The following is a 25,669-nucleotide window of genomic DNA, read 5'->3' as shown; positions in this document are numbered from 1 at the left end:
ACGGGTGGGGGTGAGGGAAAGTAGCTGGATCGAAGCAGCGGTTCCAGTCGATCGATGGTATCGAACGCTTGCAAGCAATGGTATGTACTGAGCATTTACTGCGTGCAGAGCACTGTACAAGCGGTTGGGAGAGGACAATACAGACGATACAGTGAAATTGGTAGGCTCGGTCCCTGCCCCCAAGACGCTTACAATCCAGGCCGGGGAGACGCGTTAAATTGGATTTAGGAGAAACGGCAGAGTCTAAGGACGTGTTCGCCGCCCCACCTTCCCCGGCCGACGGGCTCCGGGACCGGCGGTCCTCCGCCGCGGCGCTCGGGTTAATCAGTTCAGCGAGTAGCAAATCGGCCATGCCAGGAGAAGGGCGAGCGCTCAGTCGGAAGCAATCGCCGAGCCGGGGGAGCAGAGAGGTCGAGGCAATCTCAGGGATCGATGGCGCGTCCCTCGTCAGCCCTGAGCCGGCGGAGCCTCTCGGGAGGGACTAGGTGACCCATCCTGGTCCAGAGTCCCAAGAGGGATTCTGGGGTTTGCCAGGGTCCACGCCTGGGACCACCAGAGCGCGGGCCTGGGGGTGGTGGGAGGAATCGGAAGGGGGTGGAAACAACCCAGATACCTTAGCTCCTAATTCCCAAGGCTGCCCTTTCTCTATGGTATTTGTTATTAATGCTAGCAATTATTAACTCATATTATTAATGGTGTTATTTAATTTTAATTAATTTATTATTATTATGGTATTTGTTAAGCGCTTACTATGTGCCAACCACTGTTCTAAGCACTGGGGTGGATGCAAATCAATCGGGTTGGACATGGTCCCCGTCCCACATGGGGCCATCAGTCTCAACCCCCATTTTACAGATGAGGTAACTGAGACCCAGAGAATTCAAGTGACTTGCCCGAGGTCGCACAGCAGGCATGTGATGGAGCCAGGTTTAGAACCCAGGTCCTTCTGACTTCCAGGCCCATACTCTGCCCACTAAACCACACTATGTGTCAGGCACCGTGGTGAGCGGTGGAGTAGATACAAGGTATTCGAGTCCACAGTGGGATCACAGTCTTAATCCCCATTTTATAGATCAGGTAACGGAGGCACAGAGAGGTTAAGTGACTTGCCCGGTGTCACACAGTGGACGAGTGGTGGAACCAGGATTAGAACCCAGATCCTTCTGGCCCCCCCCCCCGCCACCCAGCTTCCTGCTGCCCTGCCGCCAGGGAGTCTGGGAACGACCGGAGGCGGAAACATGATGGAGAGTAATTCGGTTTTCCCGGAGCCTCCTGCTCATTCATTCATTCCACTGTATTTATTGAGCACTTACCGTGTGCGGAGCACTGTACTAAACGCTTGGGAAAGTACAATACAACAATAAACTTACATTGTTAGAGGTGGGGAGACGGACATCGCTGCAAATAAGTAAAATGACAGCTATGTACATAAATGCTGTGGGGCTGGGAGGGGGAAGAGCAAAGGGAGCAAGTCGAGTGGGAGATGAAGAAAAGTGGGGCCTGGTCTGGGAAGGCCTCTTGGAGGAGATGGGCCTTCGATAACGGGGGGAGAATAGTTCCTGTTCCGAGCCCAGATTTCCAGAATAGCCGGCGTGCTAGGCCTCGAATTCCAGGGCCTGATATGTCGGAGGCTAATTTCCAGAGTTTAGGTACAGGACCAGGGGTTCCGGAGCCTGGCGATATGGAGTCTGGCATCCCCAAATCCAGAGGTAGGTTAGCTTGAGGCCAGTGCCAGAATTCCAGGGTCCAGGGAGAAGCGAGCTAGGGAGGCGGGCAAGTGGGCCGGGGGGGGGGGTCGGGCAGGCTCTGGGGCCGTGGGAGGCAGGAGTTTGGACGTCGGAGAGGTCGACCGCTGGGGAGGCGTGGTGCCGGTTGAGCCGGGGCTTTGTTCCTGCGGTGCCGGAGATTCGGTGACACCTGCCCGCTCCTGCCAGCCCCCAAGGACGTAGACCCCTTCTGCCCCAAGTGCCCTCCGCCTCCCGGCCTCTCCTGCCTTACTCATTCCGGCAGCCCACGATGGGCCAGCACGGGCATCCTGCCTACTGCCCAGAGCCCACCCTGCCTGACTCAGATCCTTTCTGAGAAGGCCCCTGAGGCGGGGGGAGGCATGGGCCTGGGCAGTGCCCGGTCCAACCGGCCGCCTGGCAGTCCCAGGATAAAAGTGACAACATTTCTTGGGAGAGGGGCTGGCTCCCAACCACCTCCCTCCCACCCCCTCCCCCGATCGGTGAAGTACAAGGTCCCTTTCGGCAAGGACTCACTCTTGGCCACAGAGCATGGGCCCCGGGGGGGTGGTGGGTGGAAATGGAAGGGGGCGGAAACAGACCCCGGGTACCCCAGACTCCAGCTCCCCGTTCCCGAGGAGACCCCCAACCCGGGTCTTGACCGCCCAACTCCCCGCTGCTCCCCAACCCCGCCGCCGGGGAGCCTGGGGGTACCCGGGAGGTGGGAACACGGTGGAGATTAATCTTTAGGGGATGAGGAGGGAAGGACGGGGGCACAAAGGAGTCCGGGCCTCATGGCTCCGCTTAGTCTGACGGTCCATCCCACGGAGACCGCTGGGGAGCTGCCGGGAACTGGGACAGGACAGCGGGAAGGGGGAAGACCTGGGGGTTGGACCGCGGGGGAGTACCGGAGGGGGCCGGGCCCGGCAGGGTTCAGTCAGAGGGAGCCGGTGGGGTGGGCGGGGGGAAGGTCTCTGGGGAGGGGGCCCGGCTGGAGTCGGTTTGGGAGGGAGGGCCCGGAGGCCTCGTGGGGACAGCCTCATTTGACTGCCAACCGTCCTCCTCCCAGGGAGGGGTCAGGGTACGGTTGGGGTAGGAGCTGGGGCTTTAAGGTAGAGCTGGGGGCCAGGGCTGGCTCCGGAATCCCCCCGCCCACAGGCTAGCTTGGCTGGGCTGCCGATTCAGTCAGCTTTACCGACCGCATCATTCTCTGCACCTGGGAGAGTACGTTATGACAGATTCCCTGCCCGCAGCGTGCTAACAGTCTAGGGGGTTCAGTTCCCGAGGGGGCCCCAAAGGTCTGTCCTGCAGCTCCCGGCTCTCGCAGCTCGGCCTCAGTTCTCCCGCCCCCTCAATTCCCGCACAGAGGGAAGAGGGGAGAGGGTCTTACCCTGGAAGACCTAAAGCGGCCCCCTCCCCAAGCCGGGGCCCTTCCTCCAGCTGTGCCAGGTCCCGCCCCCGGCCTGGCCCCTCCACCCTCAGGAGTGCCAGTGTCTGCTGGTCCTCGGTCCCTCCTGCCTGCCTCCCTATGAATACCCTGGACCTGCAGCCCCGGCCGGAGCCGGGAAGGCCAGGGGCAGCACTATGGAGGGTCCCCGGCTCTCCGGCCCCAGGACGGGGAGCTCCCGCCCGCTGCCCCCGGCCCGGGTGGACCTCTCCCGGATGGGCGTCCTGAGCGTCGGCTTCGGGGAGGCGCGGACCGGCGAGAGGGTGGAGATGATGGAGCTGAACGACCGCTTCGCCGGCTGCGTCGAGAAGGTGCGCTCCCTGGAGCAGCGGAACCAGGCCCCGGCCGCCGAGCTGAGCCAGATCCGAGGCCGGGAGGCCCACCAAGCTGGGCGACGTCTACCAGGCCGAGCTGCGGGGCTGACCGGCTGGCCGGCGCCCGGGCCCGGCCGGAGATCCAGAGGGAGAGTCTGGTGGGCGGATTGGGAAGAGTCGGGCAGAAGTGAGGAGGGGGCGGGACCGGGCAGGGGGCCCCTCGGGACTTGGGGCCGGTCGGTCTCCAAGACGCCCCTTCGCGGCGGGGGTGGGCTGGAGGCTTAATTAACCATGATATTTGTTAAATGTTTAGGCTAATAGGGCTGGACTCAATCCCTGTCATTCGTTCGCTCATTCAATCGCATTTATTGAGCACTTACTGCGTGCAGAGCACTGTACTAAGCACTTGGAAAGTACAATTCGGCAACAGATAGAGACAGTCCCTACCCGGCGCTGGGCTCCCGGTCTAGAAGGGGGAGCTAGACAACAAAACGGAACAAGTAGATGACTAGGATCATAGATCTGTACACGTCATTAATAAGATAAGAGTAATAAATTATGTACAAATATACACAAGTGCCTTAGGGAGGGAGTCTGAGAAGGCCTCCCGGAGGAGGTGAGCTCTCAGTAGGGCTTTGAAGAGGGGAAGAGAGTTAGTTTGGCGGAGGTGAGGAGGGAGGGCCTTCCGGGGCACAGGTGGGACGTGGGCCGGGGGCCGGCGGCGGGACGGGCGGGAACGGGGGACGGCGAGGAGGTGGGCGGCGGAGGAGCGGAGCGCGCCGGCTGGGCTGGAGAAGGAGAGAAGGGAGGTGAGGTAGGAGGGTGCGAGGGAATGGAGAGCCTCGAAGCCAAGAGTGAGGAGTTTTTGTTTCACGCGAAGGTTGATAGGCAACCGCTGGAGATTTTTAAGGAGGGGAGTGACAGGCCCAGAGCGTTTCTAGAGAAAGATAATCCGGGCAGCGGAGTGAAGTGTAGACGGAAGCGGGGAGAGATAGGAGGATGGGAGATCAGAGAGGAGGCTGCCGCCGTCACCCAGTCGGGATAGGACGAGAGATTTTTACCAGCCAGGTAGCGGTTTGGATGGAGAGGAGAGGGCGGATCCTGGCCATGTCGTGAAGGTGAGAGCGGCAGGTTTTGGAGATGGATCGGCTGTGTGGGGCGAATGAGAGAGCCGAGTCGAGGATGACGCCGAGGTTGCGGGCTTGTGAGAAAGGGAGGGATGGTAGGGCCGTCCACGGGGACGGGGACGTCGGGGAGAGGACAGGGTTTGGGAGGGAAGGAGCTCAGTCTTGGACCTGCTGAGTCTCAAGTGACGGGTGGACATCCAGGTGGAGACGTACTGGAGGCCGGAGGAGCTATGAGCCTGGAGGGAGGGAGAGAGAACAGGAGAGGAGATGGAGATTTGGGTGTCATCTGCGTAGAGATGATAGTTGAAACCGTCACTATTATTATTATTATCATTATTAGATGTTTGATTCGGTAGGATCTCTCAAGAATCTTACAGTCTATCAAGGGAGGCAGAAGGTAGCGTCTTCGTCCGGCTGATTGATCCCAGGCAGATAAAGTGTTCTTTCTGAACCCGGTTTCCCCATCCACAAAATGGAGGGACTCAGCCACCCTTAATCCATCAATGATTGAATGCTTATTTGGGGCAGAGCACTGCGCTAAGCACTTGGGAGAGTACAGTATAACAGATTTGGTAAATCTGCTGAAGCAACGGGGCTTAGCGGACAGGGCACGAGCTTAGAGGTCGGAGGATTCTTAATCCCCGCTCCGCCACTCGTCTGGCCCGGTGACCTTGGGCAAGTCGCTTCACTTCTCCGTGCCTCAGTTATCTCATCTGTAAAATGGGGATTAAGAATGTGAGCCCCAAGTGGGACCACCTGATGACCTTATATCTCCCCCAGTGCTTAGAACAGTGCTTGGCACGTAGTAAGTGCTTAACAGATACCACAGTTATTAGTATTATTAACACGTCATCCACCCAGCCTGGTGGATAAGAACACAGCTCTGGGAATCAGAGGGACCTGGGTTCTAATCCCACCTCTGCCATTTGTCTGCTGTGTGACCGTGGGCAAGTTACTTCTCTGTGCCTCAGTTACCTCGACTGTAAAATGGGGATTAAGACTGTGAGCCCCATGTGGGACATGGACGGTGGCCAACCCGCTTAGCTTGTGTCTCCTCCAGCGCTTACTACCAAGCCTGTCACCTAGTAAGCCCTTAACAAATTGGGAAGCAGCCTGGCTTAGTGGATAGAGCCCGGGCCGGGGAATCAGAAGGTCATGGGTTCTAATGCCGGCTCCACCACGTGTCTGCTGTGTGATCTTGGACAAGTCACTTCACTCCTCTGTGCCTCAGTGACCTCATCTGTAAAATGGGGATAGAGACCGGGAGCCCCACGTGGGACAGGGACCGTGTCCAAACCCGATTTGCTTGAATCCACCCCAGCGCTTAGTACAGTGCCTGGCACAGAGTAAGCGCTTACCAAATACCAGTGTCATTATTATTAAATACTACAGTTATTCTGCCCCAGCTAGGAGCCCGGGCCAGGACTGAAAGCCCCAACCCACGGCCTGTGCCCCTGCCCTCTCTGTCCACTCCACCCCCACCAGGCTAACTGCCCCCATTTACGACCCCTTTGTGAACGTGCCAGGAGGAGGGGGATTCTGGGCTCCGGGTGGGGTGAGAACCTGTGGCCATCGCCCCTCCTGGCCCGTGGCTTGCAGGCTCCAAGGCGAAATCGATCTGCGGCTGGAAACGGAGAAGAACCTGGCCTCCTTCCGACAGGTCAGGACCCAGGGGCCGGGGAGGGTCTCCGCTCCCTGCCCATCCCCGGACTCGGGGTCCGGCGGCCCGCGCCCACCTCGGCCTTAGCCCCCCCCGGACCCTGCCCCACTGTCCCTTCGCGAGCCCGGGTCCCGACCCCGACCAGGTTGAAGGTCAGCTCCTCCCCTGACCCCCTGGGGGCAGGGAGGGTGGTGGGAGAGGGCCGTGGGCAGGGCACGGTGGGCAGGGTGGGCGGAGAAAAGTCCTGGTCCGGTCCGGCCCAGGAGGTGGATGAAGCCGCCCTCATGCGACTGGACCTGGAGCGGAAGGTGGAGTCCCTGCAGGACGAGATCCTCTTCCTCAGGGAGATCCACGGAGAGGTGAGATTGCCCCGGCCCTGCCCCGTCACCCACGATCGATCATCCAGGGCTCTGCCCGACCCCCTCCCCTGGCACGCCTCTCCCCCCATCCTTCCCCAAGGCCCAGGACCCTGTCCTCTGTGCAGCCCTTAGAATAATAATAATAATACTGATGATGGCATTTGTTAAGCACTTAAATAATACCATTATTATTATTTTTATTATTGCCCACCCTGGGCCCAGCCCCCTGTCCCTGTTCCCTGTCCCTGTTCACAGCCCCGCCTCCCACCCCCAGCCCCTCCCTGTGGCCCATTCACCCATTCATTCATTCATTCATTCGGTCGTATTTATCAAGCGCTTGCTGTGTGCTGACCACTGTACTAAGCACTTGGGAAAGTATAATACAACAATAAACAGTGCCATTCCCTGCCCACAAGAGCTCACAGGTGGGGAGACAGACTTCAGTGCAAATAATTAAAATGACGGATACGGACATAAGCGCTGTGGGGGTGGGAGGGAGGGGAAAAGCAAAGGGAGAGAGTCAGGGGGCCGCAGAAGGGAGTGGGAGATGAGGAAAAGTGGGGCTTAGTCTGGGAAGGCCTCTGGGAGGAGATGGGCCATCCATGTCTGTCATTTATTTGTTTATATTGATGTCTGTCTCCCCCCTGTGTAGACTGTAAGCCCGTTGTGGGCAAGGAATGGGTCTTTTTATTGTTGTACTTTACTCTCCCATCCACTTAGCACGGTGCTCTGCACACTTTAAGCGCTCAATAAATATGATTGAACGAATGACCTCCCTCCCGGAAACCAGCCCCATCGCGGCCCTGAACCTCGGGTTCCAGGCCCCGGCCCCCAACCGTCCCCCCTCCGCGCAGGAGGTCCGGGAGCTGCAAGGGCGGCTGGCCCGGCGGCAGCGGGCCCACCTGGAGGCGGACGCGGCCAGGCCGGACCTGACCTGGCGGCCGCCCTGAGGGAGATTCGGACGCAGTACGAGGCCGTGGCCGCCGGCAACATGCACGAGACTGAGGAGTGGTACGGGGCCAAGGTGACCCCCATCTGGGAGGACCCAGGAGGGCACTGGGGGGAGAAGTATCTGCCCCGACTCTCAGGCGGGGGTAGGGTCAAGGGTCGGGGGATGGCACAGAGGGCCACCCAGCCTGGGGTACCACCCCAACCAGCCTGGCCCGGGAGAATCCTTCCCCCTGGCAAATTTTATTGTTTTTTTCCATTGTCCAGAGGAGGAAACCAAGGCTCAGATAGTATTTATTGAGTGCTTACTGTGTGCAGAGCACTGTACTAAGTGCTCGAAGACTCGGGAGAGGGTGGGCTCACCGGCAAAGCCCCACCTGGTCTGTCCTTAGCAGACGAGGTAATCCCAAGCCCGTGGCCTACCGTGCTCAATCAGTCCATGGATGAATAGTATTTATTAAGCACTAACTGTGTGCAGAGGATTGTACTGAGTGCTCGGGAGAGTACACTATAGCAAGGTAACAGAGTTGGTAGACATGGTCCCGCCCGCAACGAGCTTACAGTCTAGAGGGGCTCAGACCCTGGCACTTAGGGCTCCCCGGGAAGCAGCGTGGCTCAGTGGAAAGAGCCCGGGCTTCGGAGTCAGGGGTCACGGGTTCGACTCCCGGCTCTGCCACCCGTCGGCCGTGTGACCGTGGGCGAGTCGCTTCACTTCTCTGGGCCTCGGTTCCCTCATCTGGAAAATGGGGATTAACCGTGAGCCTCACGTGGGACAACCTGATGACCCTGTCTCTCCCCCAGCGCTTAGACCGGTGCTCCGCACATAGGAAGCGCTTAACAAATACCAACATTATTATTACCTGAACCGAGCCTGGGGTCGTGGTTTCGAGTGCCCTCCCTGACCTCTCCTAGAAGCCTTCACTAGACTTAGGGACTTCCAACCCGGCCCCGAGGGTACTGCCGTCTCGCCCCCGTCGCCCCCCTCGGCGGGGGGCTACCCCCCGCCCGCCCCGGATCCCTCCCCTCACGCCCACGCCCACCCTTTCTCGGTGCCAGTTTGCAGATCTGACGGATAGCGCAGCCCGGAACGCGGAGGCCCTTCGCCAGGCGCGGCGTGAGGCCAACGGGTACCGACGTCAACCGCAGGCCCTCGGCGGTGAAATGGAGGCCCTGCGGGGCACGGTGAGGGGCCGTCGGGAGGGACGGGCCTCCGGGGAGGGGCGGGGGTGGCGCTTCGGGGTCACCCCGGCCGGGTAGCAGCCGGCGGGGGTGAAGCCGGTGGCCTCCGTCCGGCAGAAGGAGTCTCTGGAGCGGCAGGTGCGGGAGCTGGAGGGACGCGGTGGCCCGGCTGGAGGAGGACCGGCAGAGTCTCGAGGAGCAGACGTCCCGGCACCTGCGGGACTACCAGGAGCTGCTCAGGGTCAAGCTGGCCCTGGACGTAGAGATCACCACCTACCGCCAGCTCCTGGAGGGCGAGGAGAACCGGTGAGCCCTCACCCCTGACCTTCGCCTCACCCTGTCCTCTCTGCGACCCCCGTCCCCAGGCCCGGACCTGCACTGGGGGTAGATACAACCCAATCAGGCGGGACGCAACCCCTGTCCCACGTGGGGAGCACAGTCGGAGTAGGAGGGAGACCGGCTAGCGCATCCCCATTTTACAGACGAGGAAAGTGAGCCACCAAGAAGTCAGCCCTCCCCCAAATCCCACCTCCTCCAATAAGCCTTCCCCGATTAACCCACAACTCTCTAGGTTGTAAATACTAGGTGGCAAAAGTCCTCGGGGGCAGAGATCCGTGATGACTCACTCTATGATGCTCTCCCCAGCGCTCAGAACAGTGCTCTGCACACAATAAGCCTCCATTAGACTCTACTTGTCAGCTGTGTGACTGTGGGCAAGTCACTTCACTTCCTCTGGGCCTCAGTTACCGCATCTGTCAAATGGGGATGAAGACTGGGAGCCTCATGTGGGACAACCTGATTACCCCGTATCTCCCCCAGCGCTTAGAACAGTGCTCTGCACATAGTAAGCGCTTAACAAATACCAACATTATTATTATTATTATTATTGTTAATCTCCTTGAGAGCGGGGATCATGTCTACCAGCTCTTAGACTGTAAGCCCGTCAAAGGGCAGGGACCGGCTCTCTCTGTTGCCGATTTGTCCATTCCAAGCGCTTAGTCCAGTGCTCTGCACCTAGTAAGCGCTCAATAATAATAATAATAATAATAATAATAATAATGTTGGTATTTGTTAAGCGCTTACTATGTGCCAAGCACTGTTCTAAGCGCTGGGGTAGACCCAGGGGAATCAGGTTGTCCCACTTGGGGCTCACAATCTTAATCCCCATTTTACAGATGAGGGAACTGAGGCACCGAGAAGTTAAGTGACTTGCCCAAAGTCACACAGCCGACAAGTGGCCGAGCAGGGATTTGAACCCATGACCTCTGACTCCAAAGCCCATGCTCTTTCCACTGAGCCACGCTGCTTCTATAAATACTATTGAATGAATGAATGAATGAATGAATACTGTACTCTCCCAAGCACTTAGAACAGTGTTCTGCAAATAATAAGTACTAAATAAATATCACTGATTATCTCATCTACCCACTGAGCATTTCTAGCACAGTATATTTATTCTTTTTACCCTCCCTCGGGACTTAGGTACATATATAGTTGCAATCGATGGTACAGTTCATTCTTACCACCCTGTCTGTAAATTCTTTCGCGTCGGTCTTCCCGGTTAGAGTGGGAGTTCATCGTGGCGGCGATTGAGTCTTGCGCTTCTGATGTACTTTCCCCTGTGCTAGGTGTGGTTCACCGCTCCCAGGGGACGCTCTCGGGAATAAATAATAATAATAATTGTAGTATCTGGTAAGCATTGCCTATGTGCCAGGCACTCCACTAAGCGCTGGGGTAGATACGAGGTAACTGGGGGTGGACACAGTCCCTGCCCCCCATTGGGTCACCGTCTCAATCCCCATTTTACAGATGAGGTAACTGAGGCACAGAGAAGTAAAGCGTCTTGCCCAAGGCCACGCTGCGGACAGATGGCAGATCCGGCTTTCGAACCCACGTCTTCTAACCGCCAGGCCTGTGCCCTATCCACTAGGCTATGCCGCTTCTGCTCCCTCCCTGCTCGGCCTCCATCACTTCCCCGTTTTCTTGGGCCGCTTTCCAACTCACCTCCTTGGTCCCTCCCCATCCCCACTTCTTCTCTGGACAGTAGCCCTTCCCGGTCTCCCATCTTCCGAAGTGAAGTGTCCCGCCCGTGGTGGCTATCGTGCCCCTGATTTATTAATTAATTCATCCGTTCATTTTTATTGAGAGCTTACTGTGGACAGAGCACTGTAGTAAGCGCTTGGGAGAGTACAGTACAACAGTAAACAGACACCTTCTCTTCCCACAATAATAATAATAATAATAATAATAATGTTGGTATCTGTTAAGCGCTTACTATGTGCCGAGCACCCTTCTAAGCGCTGGGGGAGACACAGGGGAATCGGGTTGTCCCACGTGGGGCTCCCGGTCTTCATCCCCATTTTACAGAGGAGGTAACTGAGGCACAGAGAAGTGAAGTGACTTGCCTACAGTCACACAGCTGTAATGAGCTTACAGTCTAGATTGGGGGGGGGGGGGGGGAGTTGGACTTTAATATCAATAAATGATAAATACGGACATGGGTGGTGTGGGGCTGGGAGGGGGGATGAACAAAGGGAGCAAGTCAGGGCGACGCCAGAGGGAGCGGGAGAAGAGGAAAGGGGGAGTTTAGTCGGGGAAGGCCTCTTGGAGGAGATGGGCCTTCGATAAGGTTTTGAAGACAATGATGAACTGGGGTTGGACCCGGTCCCTGTCCCACACTGGGTCACCGTCTCAATCCCCATTTTACAGATGAGGTAACTGAGGCACAGAGAAGTAAAGCGCCCTGCCCAAGGCCACACGGCGGACAGATGGCAGATCCGGCTTTCGAACCCAGGTCTTTTAACTGCCAGGCCTGCGCCCTGTCCACTAGGCTAGGCTGCTTCTGCTCCCTCCCTACTTGGTCTCCGTCACTAAAGGAGCGACTGGGGGGCGGGGGAGCCCAGAAAGAGGCCTGGTAACCCCTGGAAAAGCTGATGATGGCGGGGGTGGGGAAGTTGGGGCGGACATGAGAACTGGACAGAGGCCGGAAGCCCCAGTCCACTCCCCGGGGGCGCCCTGGGGGCGGGGAATAATAATGTTAATAATAACGCTGGTATCTGTTAAGCGCTTACTATGTGCAGAGCACCGTTCTGAGCGCTGGGGTAAATACAGGGTCATCAGGCTGTCCCACGTGAGGCTCGCAGTTAATCCCCATTTTACAGATGAGGTCACTGAGGCCCAGAGAAGTGAAGTGACTCGCCCACAGTCACCCAGCTGCCGAGTGGCAGAGCCGGGATTCGAACCCATGGCCCCCGACTCCCAAGGCCAGGCTCTTTCCACTGAGCACGGGGGTAGAACCTGGCCTCGCCATTCCCCCCAGTCGACCGGCGCTGTCTACTGAACGCCTAACGTGTGCGGGACGCCGTATCCAGCTCCCCCGATGCGACCGTAAGCCCGTCCAAGGGCAGGGACCGTCCCTATCTGTTGCCGATCTGTCCATTGCAAGCGCTCAGTCCGGCGCTCTGCACGTAGTAAGCGCTCAATAAATACTATTGAGTGAATGAATGAACGAACCAAGCTCTTCGCGAGCTTACGGGGTGCGAAACACCGTACTAAACCTTTGGGAACAACAAGCAGACACATTCCTGCCCGCAGTGAGCTCACGGTCCGGAGAGGTAACGGGGCGAACGCTGGGCCCGCGAGCGGGGGTAGGGGAAGCCGGGCCACGGGGAGCGAGTACCGTCCCACGGGGAACACATAAAAAGCATTTCACAAATACCATTAGTATTACGGGTCGTGGGTTCTAATCCCGGCTCCACCACTTGTCAGCTGTGAGACTTTGGGCAGGCCACTTGAATAATAACGTTAATAATGTTGGTATTTGTTAAGCGCTTCCTATACGCAGAGCACTGTTCTAAGCGCGGGGGGAGAGACAGGGTCGTCGGGTCGGCCCACGTGAGGCTCCCGGTCTTCATCCCCGTTTTACAGATGAGGGAACTGAGGCACAGAGAAGTAAAGCGACTCGCCCGCAGTCACACAGCTGACAGGTGGCATAGCCTGCATTCGAACCCGTGACCTCTGGCTCCCGAGCCCGGGCTCTTTCCACTGAGCCACGCTGCTTCTTCTTCTTTACTTTTCTGTGCCTCAGTTACCTCAACGGTAAAACGGGGATGAAGACTGCGAGCCCCACGTGGGACAACCTGATGACCCTGTCTCTCCCCCAGCGCTCAGAACAGTGCTCTGCACACAGTAAGCGCTTAACAAATACCGACATTAACTAAAACCTGTCCGCTGTGTGACTGTGGGCAAGTCACTTCCCTTCCTCTGTGCCACAGTGACCTCATCTGCAAAATGGGGATGAAGACTGTGAGCCTCACGTGGGACGACCTGATCACCTTTTATCCTCCCCTTAGAGCAGTGCCCTGCACGTAGTAAGCTTGGCTCAGTGGAAAGAGCACGGGCTTCGGAGTCAGGGCTCATGAGTTCGAATCCCGGCTCTGCCACTTGTCGGCTGTGTGACCGTGGGCGAGTCGCTTCACTTCTCTGTGCCTCGGTTCCCTCATCTGGAAAATGGGGATGAAGACCGGGAGCCCCACGTGGGACGACCCGATTCCCCTACGTCTACCCCGGCGCTTAGAACGGTGCTCGGCACGTAGTAAGCGCTTAACAAATACCAACATTATTATTATTATTATTAACAAATACCATAATTATAGTAATTAATCAAATTAGCGGAGGCACTTGCTAGCTGTGTGACTTTGGGCAAGTCACTTAACTTCTCTGTGCCTCAGATACCTCATCTGTAAAATGGGGATTAAAACCGGGAGCCCCACGTGGGACAATCTGATCACCCTGTACCTCCCCCCCCCCCAGCGCTTAGAACGGTGCTCTGCACATAGTAAGCGCTTAACAGATACCACCATTATTATTATGACACCACCAGCTAGCTCACCACAAGGGGATGGTCCTGAGGAGGTTTGGAGGACCTCCCTTCCAAAGGCCCCCCCCCCAAATCATCCTGTTTCTACGGCACCCGTTGCCTTGACACCCAGGGGCCGCGCGATGCTGTCAGCCTAGGCAGCGGGACCCAGAGGGAAGTCGAGGCTGGGTTCGGTCTCCTCTGACCACGACGCACAGTGGGCCCGTCCTGGAGTCGCGGGACCCTAGACCCAGTCTCTCCCCACCCCCATGTAGCCCGGAGGGCTGGCAAGGGTGGGAAATGTAGTCCCAGCTGGACTACCTTCCCCTAGGCGCCTCCTCCCTGCATCTCTGTGCCACGTCGTTGTGTGGCCATTACTCCGCTCCACCCCAGAGGTGGCCGCGCTCCAGCCCGGAGCGTGCCCGGAGGTCTCGGTGGGTGCTGAGAAGAGCACGGAGGGCCTCCTGGGGGTGGAAGTGGAAACGAAATCGAGGTAGAGCAATAGAGAAGCAGCGGGCCCGGGAGTCGGAAGGACCCGGGTTCTAATCCCAGCTCCACCCCACGTCTGCTGCCTGATCTTGGGCAAGTCACCGCTCCGTGCTGCAGGAACCTCATCTGTAAAATGGGGAGTCCCACGTGGGACACAGACTGTGTCCAGTCTGATCATCTTCCAACAGTCCCTGACACATAGTAAGCGCTTAACAAATATCGTCATTATTATCAATCCCCCGTTGCTGAATACAGTGGCCGGCATACGGTAAGCATTTAACCCATCCTATTAAAAAAAGAGAGATGGAAGCAAGGAGCAGACTGGAGTTGGGGTGACTATGGAGGCAGTAGCCCCAGGCCACGCTGTGAGGGAAGTCGGGAAGGTCACCAAGAAGGTCTGAGAGGTTCATCCGGAGAGAGAGCGAGAGATAGAAAAGGAGAGGAGAGGAACGGAGAGAAAAGGGAAGGGCGGGGCAGAGAGAAGAGATAAAGGAAGGGAAGAGAAGGATTGGGGGGAATGGGGGAAAGAGAAGGGTCCAGGGAAGTGGGAGGGGGACACACTAGCAGCCGGGTCAGGGGAGCCGCTGTCTAGCCCTCCCTGGGGGCGTCACGGCCTCTCCCAAGGACTTTGGGGTCTTGGGACAGATCAGGGGAACCGAGGGACCTGGAGAGGAGCCGGGACACCCGTGCCCATCTCCAGTTGTTCACCGGGTCCTCTTCCCCCTTCCCGTTGTTCCCTGTCGCCCCTCCTTCTCCCACCACTTCCCTCCACGTTTCCCACTCCAAGCCCAATCCTTGCCCCTCCCAGACCCAGATGGCAGCCCCCCGACCCCCTGACCTCGTCCCTGTCCACTGTGTTTCACCCCTGAACCTGGTCCCCCCCCCACCATCCTGGGACCCTAGGCTAGGTAGGGAGTTGGGGGAAGCGATGTGGGGGAAGGGACGTTGGCCACGCTCTGAGAAGCAGCGTGGCCTCGAGGAAAGGGCCCGGGTCTGGGAGTCAGAGGACCTGGGTTCTCATCCCGGCTCTGCCCCTCGTCTGTTGTGTGACCTTGGGCAGGTCACCTCACTTCTCTGGGCCTCGGTTTCCTCATCTGCAAAGCGGGAGGACGGTGAGTCCCATACGGGACAGGGACCGCGTCCAACCCGATGATCTTATTATCTCCCCCAGTGCTTAGTACGGTGCCCGGCACCTAGTAAGCACTTAACGAATAGCACGATTATCATGATTATTACCTGCACTAAACCACAGCCCAGCCCAACCCCTGGCCACGGGCTTGGGGGCGGGGGGGGGGGGGGGTGTCCCCTCTTCCCTTTAACCTCCAAACCTCCAGAGAAATGAAGCCTGTGGCCTGAGCTTCTAGAAGGGCGGGGTCACTGAGGAGGACAGTGGCGGGGAGGGGACTGGACCGTACGGTCCTCTAGACCGTAAGCTCGTTGTGGACAGGGAATTGTTTATTGTTGTACTGTACTCCCCCACACGCTCAGTACAGCGCTCTGCAAACAGTAAGGCGCTCAATAAATATGATCGAATGAATGAACGGCTGCCGGCCAGGTCAGGGGTGGCGGGACCCGGGGGGGGTAACAAGCCCCCTCCGGCCCCCTCCCCGCTGGGGCCGCTGGCCCTCGGGGGGTCGACCGGAAAAAACGAGGCGGAGGGAGGCGGTTGCCCCGTGCGTCGTGCACACCCCCCCAGCTCAAGCCCCCCACCCGTACCTGGGCAACTCCCTTCACTTCTCTGTGCCTCAGTGACCTCATCCGTAAGACTGGGGTTGGAGACGGCGAGCCCTAAGCGGGACCGCGTCCAACCCGATTTGCTTGCATCCGCTCCGGCGCTCAGTACGGTTCCGGGGGCACAGTAAGCGCTTCACAAACACCATGCTACGCTCTCCCCCCATGCCCGGTCCCGCCCCGTGGGGCACGGCGGACAGCAGGCGGTCGGCTCCGTCCCGGGGCGCGGGCGGCGGGGAGCGAGGTTGCCCCGGACGTTCGATCGACGCGGTTTAATCAACGCGGCGAACGGCCGGTGTGGGGGCCACGGGCAGGGGGCAGGGGCCCGGAGGCTGGGGGCGGAGCGGCAAGCGGGGGGCGGTCGGCTTCGCCAAGGGGGGGGGGGGGGGCGGGTAGGGCGAGGGGCGGCCCGGGGGCGGAGGGGCTACCGCCAGGGGCAGCAGGGACAATAGGAGCAGCAGCAGCGGCAGAGGTGGACGAGGACGAAGACGGCGGTGATGAGCAGGTAGCAGAGGAGCGCGGCCTGCAGGGCGTAGCGGGTGTCCGGGTCGGAGAGCGAGGCCCGGTGGCGGCCCCCGGACACCACGGCCAGCCGGAAGCCGGCCGCCGGCGTGCCCTGGAGCCAGCAGCGGTACAGGCCCCGGTCGTCCAGCCGGGCGAAGCGGATGTGCAGCTGGTGGCCGTGGTCGATGAAGACGCGCATGGACCGGTTGACCCCGACCAGGTAGCGGGCGAGGTAGAGGCGCAGGCCGCCCTTGTCCCAGGCCACGGCGTGCTCCGGCCGGGCCCCGGGGCACGTCAGGATCAGCCCGTGGCCCAGCCGCTGCCGGTGGAACTGCACGGGCACCTCGGGGGCCGGGGGCCGGCCGCCCGCCCCGGCGACGACGTCGGAGAGGCCCGGCCGGCTCCGGCGGGGCGGCTTCGTGGGGCAGGGCGCCCGGCAGCGGCGGATCACCAGCTCGGGCGGCCGGCCCCGGGCCGTCTCCCTCAGCTCCCGGGGCACCGCGCGGGACCCGCACGACACCACGTCCGGGAGGCTCTTGCGGTAGCGGGCCGAGAGGCCCGAGCCCTGCAGGTAGCACAGGCCGAGCCGCCACTGCTCCCCGGGCACGCCGCACCGGTCGCAGCGCGTCCACTCCCAGAAGGTGGTGAAGAGGCGCAGCGGGCCCCGCACCTCGTCCCCGCGGGGCCGCTGGCCCCGCTCGCTGAAGGCCACCGCCAGCCCCCGGCTGCTCTGCACGTCCACGTCGTAGCCGTAGAAGTAGTCCCCGCGGCGCGTGCCGCACAGGTAGAGGCCCGAGTCCCCGGGCTGGGCCCGGAACACCACCAGGCTGAAGAGGCGGATGCTGAAGCGGGTCAGCACGTCGCTGCCCGCCCGCACCAGCCGGGCGTCCGTGGCCACCCGCCCGTCGAAGTCCGTCAGCACCTTGGTGTGGAGGCTGCCCGGCCGCGCCTGGTAGTACCAGACCACGGCGGACACCTCCTCGGGCTTGCAGTGGCAGGGCAGCTCGAAGCTCATGTCCGCCAGGAAGGCCGTGTTGTCGAACAGCAGGAAGGCCGGGCAGGGGGTCTGCTCGAAGATGTTCTCCTTCTCCACGATCTCGAAAGCGCGGAGGCCGAGGCCCAGGAATAAGGCGGCCAGGAACGGGCCCATCCCGCGGAGACGGGGAGAGGGGGGCCTCCCCTCGGCTCCCCGACCCCCCGGGGTGGGCGGACGGGGGTCCGGTGGGAGCGCGGCCCTTCTAGAACCCGCCTCCCTCTCCTCCATTGTGATGACGACGACTGTGACTCCGTCCCCTAGGCCTGGCGCGTCCGGCCCGGGAGTCAGAAGGACCTGGGTTCGAATGCCGGCTCCGCCGCGCGACCCGCTGGGCAAATCGCTTCGCTTAGCGGAGCGGCACAGTGGAAAGAGCCCGGGCTCGGGAGTCGGGGGTGGTGGGTTCCGATCCCGCCTCCGCCACCTGTCAGCCGCGTGACTTTGGGCAGGTCGCTTCCCTGGGCCTCATCTGGAAAACGGGGTTGGAGACCGTGAGCCCCACGTGGGGCAACCCGATCACCTCGTGTCCCCCTCGGTGCTTAGAACGGTGCTTCGCACACAGTAAGCGCTTAACAGATGCCATCATCATTATCAGTTTTATTCTCTGGGCCTCGGTTACCTCGCCTGGAAAATGGGGATTAAGACTCTGAGCCCCGAATGGGACGGGGGCTGTGCCCAACCTGATTAACGTGTATCTAGCCCAGTGCTCAGAAGGGTCTGAGGCACGTAGGAAGCGCTTGACCAGTACCATTTAAAAACAAATTTAGTGTTAATTTAAATTAAATTTAAATTTAGGGAACCAGTGGAGTGGAGTGGAAAGAGCACGGGCCTGAGCGTCCGGAGACCCGGATTCTAATTCCGGTCCCGCCAACTGCTTGCGGCGGGACCCGGGGCAACTCATTTTATTTCTCTGTGCCTCGGTTTCCTCAGCGTCAAATGGGGATTCGATTCCCCGTTCCCTCTCCCGCTCAGACGGTGAGCCCCACGCGGGACGGGGAGCCTATCCGACCTAATTAATCTGAACCGACCCCTCGCTCGGAGTAGCATTCGGCCCACAGTGAGGGCCGATCGAATACCAGGAGAACAAATTCCATGTGAAAAAGGAAGCCCCCCGAGGGGCTCCGGGAAGAGGACTAGGGGAGCCATTTGGGAAACGGTGGTTTATTGCTGGGCTGGGGGACGAGGCCAAGTGGTTTCCCCCCGCCCCCGGCTCATCGTCGAGGTCGCGGGCCGACGCGTCCCCCGCCGACCGGCCTCCTGGGGTCGCGAGGGTCTCCGGCGGGTCGGCTGGAGCCCCTCAGGGCCGGGGCGGTGGAGCGGAGGGACCCGAGTCCTTCAGTCGACCCGGTAGAGGCGGAGCAGCTCCCGGAGGAGCCCCCGGTCATCCTGACCCGGGGCCTCCCCGGTCGGGGTCTCGTCCCGGAGCCGGCGGAAGAGCCGGCGGCAGCTCTCCCTCTCGGGGCAGCTCAGCAGGTCGAGGTTGAGGCGGAAGCGTCCGGCGCGGGCCAGGCCGCTCAGGACGTCCAGCACGGCCGGGCGGTCGCCGGGCTCGGCGTGGTCCGCCAGGGCCGTCAGCAGCTCGCCCAGCAGGCCGAAGCCCACGTCGGCCCGGAAGATGCGGCCCAGGCCGGCCCCGCCGAGCCCCAGCAGGGCCCGGTACCGCTCCGGCCCGCTCCTCAGGTGGCGTCGCCAGGCCCGCTGAAATTCGGCCGAGGTCTCGGGCGGGGAGGCTCCCTCCTGGGGCAACGGGGGAGACCCCGAGGGGCTCAGCCCCCGCCCCCCGCCCGCCGCCCCCGCCCCCTCCGCTCGCCCCGGGTCGGCCGGGCCCGGTGCCCGCTGCGCTGCCCCAGCTGCCTCGAGAAGCAGTGTGGCCTAGGGGACGGAGCCCCGGCTTGGGGGTCCGAAGGGTCTGGGTTCTAATCCCGGCTCCGCCACCTGCCCGCTGTGTGACCTGGGGCGAGTCACTTCACTTCTCCGGGCCTCGGTTCCCTCATCGGGAAAAGGGGGAAACAGACCGTGAGCCCCACGTGGGGTAGGGACAGCGAGTGACCCCGCTGGCTTGTATCCACCCCAGCACTTCGTATGGTGCCCTTAACCAACACCGCCATTATTATTATTATATACTAATAGTATATATATTGTTCTTATATTATCATCGCCCCCTATATAGCATATATATTATTATTATTATATTATCATCGCCCCCCTTCCCTCAGCACCCTGTGCTCATCTGGATATATTTTTATGACCCTATTTATTCTGCGAACGAGGTGTCCGTCCCCTTGATTCTATTTATCGCGATTGCGATGTCTTGTTCTTGTCCGTCCGTCTCCCCCGATCAGACGGTGAGCCCGTCACTGGGCAGGGATGGTCCCTGTCTGTTGCTGAATTGTCCATCTCAAGCGCTTAGTACGGTGCTCTGCACACAGTGAGCGCTCAGTAGATAGTATTGAATGAATGAATGGTGGTGGTTATTATTATTAATAATAATTATAAGGAACGGTCCAGAGTTCTGCGGTCGGGGTCAGCGGGGCTCAGTCGGGCACCCGCAGGCTCCCTGCCCTGCCCTCGCCAGAAGGGCCGCCAGACGGCCGAGAGCCGGGCGCTGCCGCTTTATTCCTCTGATCCTATCTATTGAGCGCTTACTATGTGCAGAGCACCGTACCAAGCGCTGGGACTGTACAACTCGGCATCCGGTAGGGACCCTCCCTGCCCAACGAGGGGCTCACAGTCTCAACTGAGAAGCGGCGCGGCTCAGTGGAAAGAGCCCGGGCTTTGGAGGCAGAGGGCATGAGTTCGAATCCCGGCTCTGCCCCTTGTCAGCTGTGTGCCTGCGGGCAAGTCGCTTCACTTCTCTGGGCCTCAGTGACCTCGTCTGTCAAATGGGGATGAAGACTGCGAGCCCCACGTGGGACGACCCGATGACCCCGCGTCTCCCCCAGCGCTTAGAACGGTGCTCTGCACACAGTAAGCGTTTAACAAATACCCACATGATTATTAAACTCCGGGGTCTCACCTGGGAGAGCTCCAGGCTCGGCTCCGGGGAGGGCCCGGCGCGGGTCGCGTGGCTGTTCCAAGGGGCCGTCCTCGGCCCGCCCGTCTTGTCCTTCCTCTCCAGGGGCCTCAGGTGCGAGGCGAGGACGATGTCCCTGTTCGTTCATTCATTCACTAGTATTTATTGAGCGCTTGCTATGTGCGGAGCACTGTCCTAAGCGGCGGGCACAGGTCAGCGGGAGAGCCGCCGGTGGGCAGGGAACGCGTCCGCTTTATTGTCGCGCCGCGTCTTCCCGAGGGCCGAACAGAGCGCCCCGCTGGCGGGAAGCGCTCGCTCAATCTGCCCGACGGATTGATCGGAAAGGCGCCGGGGCTCACCTGAACTCCTCGTAGCTGGCCACTTTCTGGTGCACCGCCCGGAACTTGGCCGCGTTCTCGCGCCGGTATTTTTCGTCGGCGGCCAGCGCCGCCTGCAGCTCCCTCTCCAGCGCCTGGAAGTCCAGGCCGTCGTCCGACCCCGACATGGCCGGGATCTGGAAGTCCCCGGAGAAAGGGTTGAGGGCCGGCACCCCGTTAGCCCACACTCTGCCCCGTTCCCTTCCGCTCGGTGGCCTTGGGCGAGTCGCTTCACTGCTCTGGCCCTCCGTTCCCTCATCTGGAAAATGGGGATGGACACTGGGAGCCCCACACGGGACAGGGACCGTGTCCGACCCCACTGGCTTGAATTGGTTCGGTCGTACTGATTGAGCGCTTACTACGTGCGCAGCACTGTACTGAGCGCTTGGAATGTCCAATTCGGCCATAGACGGAGACAATCCCTGCCCAACGACGGGCTCGCGGTCTAAAAGTATCCACCCCAGTGCTTAGTACAGTGCCCGGCGCAGAGTAGGCGCTTAACAGATACCACAATTATTATTATTATTATTCGGGTACTCAAATTCTCTTACCTCTTCTCCCGAACTCTAACGGTCTGGGAGTGGATCGGATAAGGCCCAGAGGAAGCGGCGTGACTCAGTGGAAAGAGCCCGGGCTTGGGAGGCAGAGGTCGTGGGTTCGAATCCCGCCTCCGCCACCTGGCAGCTGGGTGACCGTGGGCAGGTCACTTCACTTCTCTGCGCCTCGGTGACCTCATCTGGAAAATGGGGATTCGGACTGGGAGCCTCCCGCGGGACCACCCGATGACCCTGGATCTCCCCCAGCGCTTAGAACGGTGCTCGGCACAGAGTAAGCGCTGAAAAAATACCAACATTATTGTTAGTATTATAAGGCCAGTGTCCACAGGAAGTTCTGTAGGGGCTTCACCTTGTATCTACCCCGCGCTCAGAACAGTGCTTGGCACATAGTAAGCGCTTAACAAATACCAAAATTACTATTATTATTATTATTTACCGGGTGTAAGCGGGGATAAAAGCAGCGTAAGCTAGTAGACAGAGCCCGGGCCTGGGCGTCAGAAGGACCTGGGCTCTAATCTTCTAATGGAGAAGCAGCGTGGCTCAGTGGAAAGAGCCCGGGCTTCGGAGTCAGAGGTCATGAGTTCGACCCCCGGCTCTGCCACTTGTCAGCTGTGTGACCGTGGGCGAGTCACTTCACTTCTCTGGGCCTCAGTTCCCCTCATCTGTAAAATAGGGATTAAAAGTGTGTGGGCCCCAAGTGGGACAACCTGATGACCCTGGATCCCTCCCAGCGCTTAGAACGGTGCTCGGCACCTAGTAAGCGCTTAACAAATAGCAACATTATTATTAATCCCGGCTCTGCCACTTGTCTGCTGCGAGACCTTGGCTAAGTCACTTCCCCTTCTCCCACTCCCTTCTGCTTCACCCTGACTTGCTCCCTCTATTCATCCCCCTCCCGGCCCCACATCACTTACGTCCGTATCTGTCACTTCTTTATTCCTATTCATGTCTCTCTCCCCCCGGCTCTAGACTCTAAACTCGTTGTGGGCAGGGAGTACGTTGTTGTATGGTGCTCTCCCAACCGCTCAGTACAGTGCTCTGCCCACAGTAAGCCCTCCGTAAATACGATCGAATGGGTGGATGAACGAACTCCTCGGTGCCCCGGTTCTTTCATCTGTAAAATGGGGATTACAGCTGTGAGCCCTACGGGGGGACAGGGATTCGGTCCAACCTGATCGGTCCGACTCGGTCGAGACTGTAGGCTCATCGTGGGCAGCGAATGCGTCTGTCGTATTGTTGCCCTGTATCTCCCCCGGCGCTTAGAACAGCGCTCGGCACATAGTAAGCGCTTAACAAGTACCAACGTTATTATTATATTGTTGTGTTGTGCTCTCCCCGTTCACTCAATCGTGTTTACTGAGCGCTTACTACGTGCAGAGCACTGTACTAAGCGCTTGGAATGTACCATTCGGCAACAGATAGAGACCGTCCCCGCCCAGGGACGGGCTTACAGTCTAATGTTGGTATTTGTTAAGCGCTTCCTATGTGCAGAGCACTGTTCTAAGCGCTGGGGGAGATACAGGTAATCAGGCTGGCCCACGGGGGGCTCGGAGTCTTCACCCCCATTTTACAGATGAGGTAAATGAGGCCCAGAGAAGTGAAGTGACTACTCTCTCCAGCGCTCCGTACAGCGCTCTGCCCACAGTAAGCCCTCGATAGACGCGACTGACCGGTTGATTGATTAGCCCGTATCTACCCCGGTGCTCCGTAAAGTGACTGGCACATGGTGATGATAATAATAATAATGTTGGTATTTGTTAAGCGCTTACTATGTGCCGAGCACTGTTCTAAGCGCTGGGGTAGACACGGGGGAATCGGGTCGTCCCACGTGGGGCTCCCAGTCTTCATCCCCATTTTACAGATGAGGGAACTGAGGCACAGAGAAGTTAAGTGACTCGCCCACGGTCACACAGCCGACAAGTGGCAGAGCTGGGATTCGAACTCATGAGCCCTGACTCCAAAGCCCGTGCTCTTTCCACTGAGCCACGCTGCTTCTCCGATGAGCGCTGCACCGAGCAGTCTCTATCTGTTGCCGACTTGTTCATCCCAAGCGCTTAGTACAGTGCTCTGCACAAAGTAAGCGCTCAATAAATACTACTGAATGAATGAATTTGGGAGAGTCCAATAAAAATAGAGTTGGTAGACATGTTCTCTGCCCACAGTGAGCTTTCAGTCTAGAGGAGGAATCCCTCCCCCCTGCTCCCTTAAGTGCAAATACCTTAAAAAAAGACAGAACCCTGGAGTCCTGACTCCCTGCCGGCTGCATTAATAATAATAATAATAATGTTGGTATTTGTTAAGCGCTTACTATGTGCCGAGCGCTGTTCTAAGCGCCGGGGGAGACACGAGGGAATCAGGTTGTCCCCCGTGAGGCGCACAGTCTCCATCCCCATCTTCCAGATGAGGGAACTGAGGCCCAGAGAAGTGAAGTGACTTGCCCAAAGTCACACAAGTGACAGGTGGCGGAGCCGGGATTAGAACCCGTGATCTCTGACTCCCAAGCCGGGGCTCTTTCCACTGAGCCATCCTGCTTCTTGGCAATAATAATAATGATAATGTTGGTATTTGTTAAGCGCTTACTATGTGCAGAGCACTGTTCTAAGCGCTGGGGAGGATACAAGGTCATCAGGTTGGCCCCCGTGGGGCTCACAGTCTTCATCCCCATTTTACGGATGAGGTCACTGAGGCCCAGAGAAGTGAAGTGACTCGCCCACAGTCACCCGGCTGACAAGTGGGAGGGCCGGGATTCGAAACCATGACCTCTGACTCCCAAGCCCTGGCTCCTTCCAATGAGCCACGCTATCATGACTATCAGAAGCAGTGTGGCTCAGTGGAAAGAGCCCGGGCTTGGGAGACAGAGGTCATGGGTTCGAGTCCCCACGCTGCCGCTGGTCAGCTGTGTGACTTTGGGCGAGTCACTTCACTTGTCTGGGCCTCGGTTCCCTCATCTGTCAAATGGGGATGAAGCCTGTGAGCCTCACGTGGGACAACCTGATGACCCTGGATCTCCCCCAGCGCTTAGAACAGCGCAGAGAAGCAGCATGGCTCAGTGGAAAGAGCATGGGCTTTGGAGTCAGGGGTCATGAGTTCGAATCCCAGCTCTGCCACTCGTCAGCTGTGTGACTGTGGGCGAGTCACTTCACTTCTCTGGGCCTCAGTGACCTCATCTGTAAAATGGGGATGAAGACTGTGAGCCCCACGTGGGACAACCTGATTCCTCTGTGTCTACCCCAGCGCTTAGAACAGTGCACTGCACATAGTAAGCGCTTAACAAATACCAACATTATTATTATTATTAGAACAGTGGTCTGCACATAGTAAGTGCTTAACAAATACGGTCATTATTGTTATTATTATTATTATTCCCTCGTCTGTAAAATGGGGATTGAGACCGGCGGCCCCACGGGGGGTGGGGGTGGGGGGCACCTGATGACCTTGTATCTCCCCCAGCTCTTAGTAATAATAATGTTGGTATTTGTTAAGCGCTTACTATGTGCAGAGCACTGTTCTACGCGCTGGGGAAAATACAAGGTGATCAGGTTGTCCCCCGGGAGGCTCCCAGTCTTCATCCCCATTTTGCAGATGAGGTCACTGAGGCCCAGAGAAGCGAATAATAATAATAATGTTGGTATTTGTTAAGCGCTTACTATGTGCCGAGCACTGTTCTAAGCGCTGGGGGAGACACAGGGGAATCAGGTCGTCCCACGTGGGGCTCCCCGTCTTCATCCCCATTTCACAGAGGAGGTCACTGAGGCACCGAGAAGTGAAGTGACTTGCCCAAAGTCACCCAGCTGACAAGTGGCAGAGCCGGGATTCGAACTCATGACCTCCGACTCCCAAGCCCGTGCTCTTTCCACTGAGCCACGCTGCTTCTCATTATTAATTAACAATGAATTAATAATTAATGAAATAATCCTTATTAATAAATACTATTTTAAAAAGCACCCGAGGCGGATGGGACGATCGTTCCCATTACCCGGAGGAGGAAAGCGAGGTCCAGGAGGGCTTGTCGTTGGGGGAAGGGTCAGAGGTCAAGCGGCCGAGCGCAGGGCGGGTGTCCTGGGCGGAGGGGGCGGGGCGGACCACGTGGCCTCGGCCCGACGCCGCCGCGTTGCCCGGCAACCGCTCCCAGCCCCTCCCACGTGACCCCGCGAGGCCCCCTCCCCTCAGGGCTGCCCCCGCCCCCGCCTGCAACCCCCCCTCGGCTCCCGGGCCCGCTTCGCCCCCCGCTAAAGAACCGCCCCCTTCCGCGCTGCGGCGTCGAGTCGCTCCGCCCCGCCGCTCTGCGGGGATGCGGCGCCTGGGGGAGCGGCGGCGGGAGCCGCCGGCGCGGGCTGCCCGAGGCGGGA

The 25,669-nt window shown here is 59.2% G+C and overlaps 4 protein-coding genes across 5 annotated transcripts; 2 read left to right on the top strand and 2 right to left on the bottom strand.

The window, feature by feature from the left end:
* The first annotated feature begins 2,833 nt into the window (after positions 1-2,833).
* LOC103164992 (glial fibrillary acidic protein) lies at positions 2,834-6,627 on the top strand. Its single transcript, XM_029076118.2, has 3 exons — positions 2,834-3,482; positions 6,212-6,272; positions 6,536-6,627. Exons 1-3 carry the CDS (start codon positions 3,309-3,311, stop codon positions 6,544-6,546), a joined length of 246 nt encoding a protein of 81 aa, XP_028931951.2. The 5' UTR covers positions 2,834-3,308; the 3' UTR covers positions 6,547-6,627.
* Positions 6,628-7,622: 995 nt separating this feature from the next.
* LOC120638704 (glial fibrillary acidic protein-like) lies at positions 7,623-9,147 on the top strand. The gene is given in 4 exon segments (XM_039913643.1): positions 7,623-7,655; positions 8,636-8,761; positions 8,876-8,910; positions 8,912-9,147. Coding segments are annotated over 4 exon segments (351 nt in total). The 3' UTR covers positions 9,069-9,147.
* A 7,086-nt stretch (positions 9,148-16,233) lies between these two features.
* Positions 16,234-17,555, bottom strand: FAM187A (family with sequence similarity 187 member A). The gene has a single exon (XM_007661570.2). It carries the CDS (start codon positions 17,488-17,490, stop codon positions 16,261-16,263), a length of 1,230 nt encoding a protein of 409 aa, XP_007659760.2. The 5' UTR covers positions 17,491-17,555; the 3' UTR covers positions 16,234-16,260.
* A 906-nt stretch (positions 17,556-18,461) lies between these two features.
* On the bottom strand, positions 18,462-25,448 carry CCDC103 (coiled-coil domain containing 103). 2 transcript variants are annotated; one of them, XM_029075043.2, is made up of 4 exons: positions 25,297-25,448; positions 20,746-20,900; positions 20,390-20,522; positions 18,462-19,110 (listed from the first exon to the last, which is right to left on the bottom strand). In XM_029075043.2, exons 2-4 carry the CDS (start codon positions 20,889-20,891, stop codon positions 18,709-18,711), a joined length of 681 nt encoding a protein of 226 aa, XP_028930876.1. In that variant the 5' UTR covers positions 20,892-20,900; positions 25,297-25,448; the 3' UTR covers positions 18,462-18,708. The 2 variants fall into 2 exon arrangements, with proteins under 2 accessions (XP_028930876.1, XP_028930877.1); XM_029075044.2 differs by lacking the exon at positions 25,297-25,448 and adding an exon at positions 21,315-21,441.
* Between the last annotated feature and the right edge of the window lie 221 nt (positions 25,449-25,669).

Source organism: Ornithorhynchus anatinus, chromosome 11 (assembly GCF_004115215.2).
Source record: "Ornithorhynchus anatinus isolate Pmale09 chromosome 11, mOrnAna1.pri.v4, whole genome shotgun sequence".
NCBI lineage: Eukaryota > Metazoa > Chordata > Mammalia > Monotremata > Ornithorhynchidae > Ornithorhynchus > Ornithorhynchus anatinus.
The sequence above is the reverse complement of the archived record's forward strand: the minus strand, read 5'-3'. Positions and strand labels throughout refer to the sequence as shown.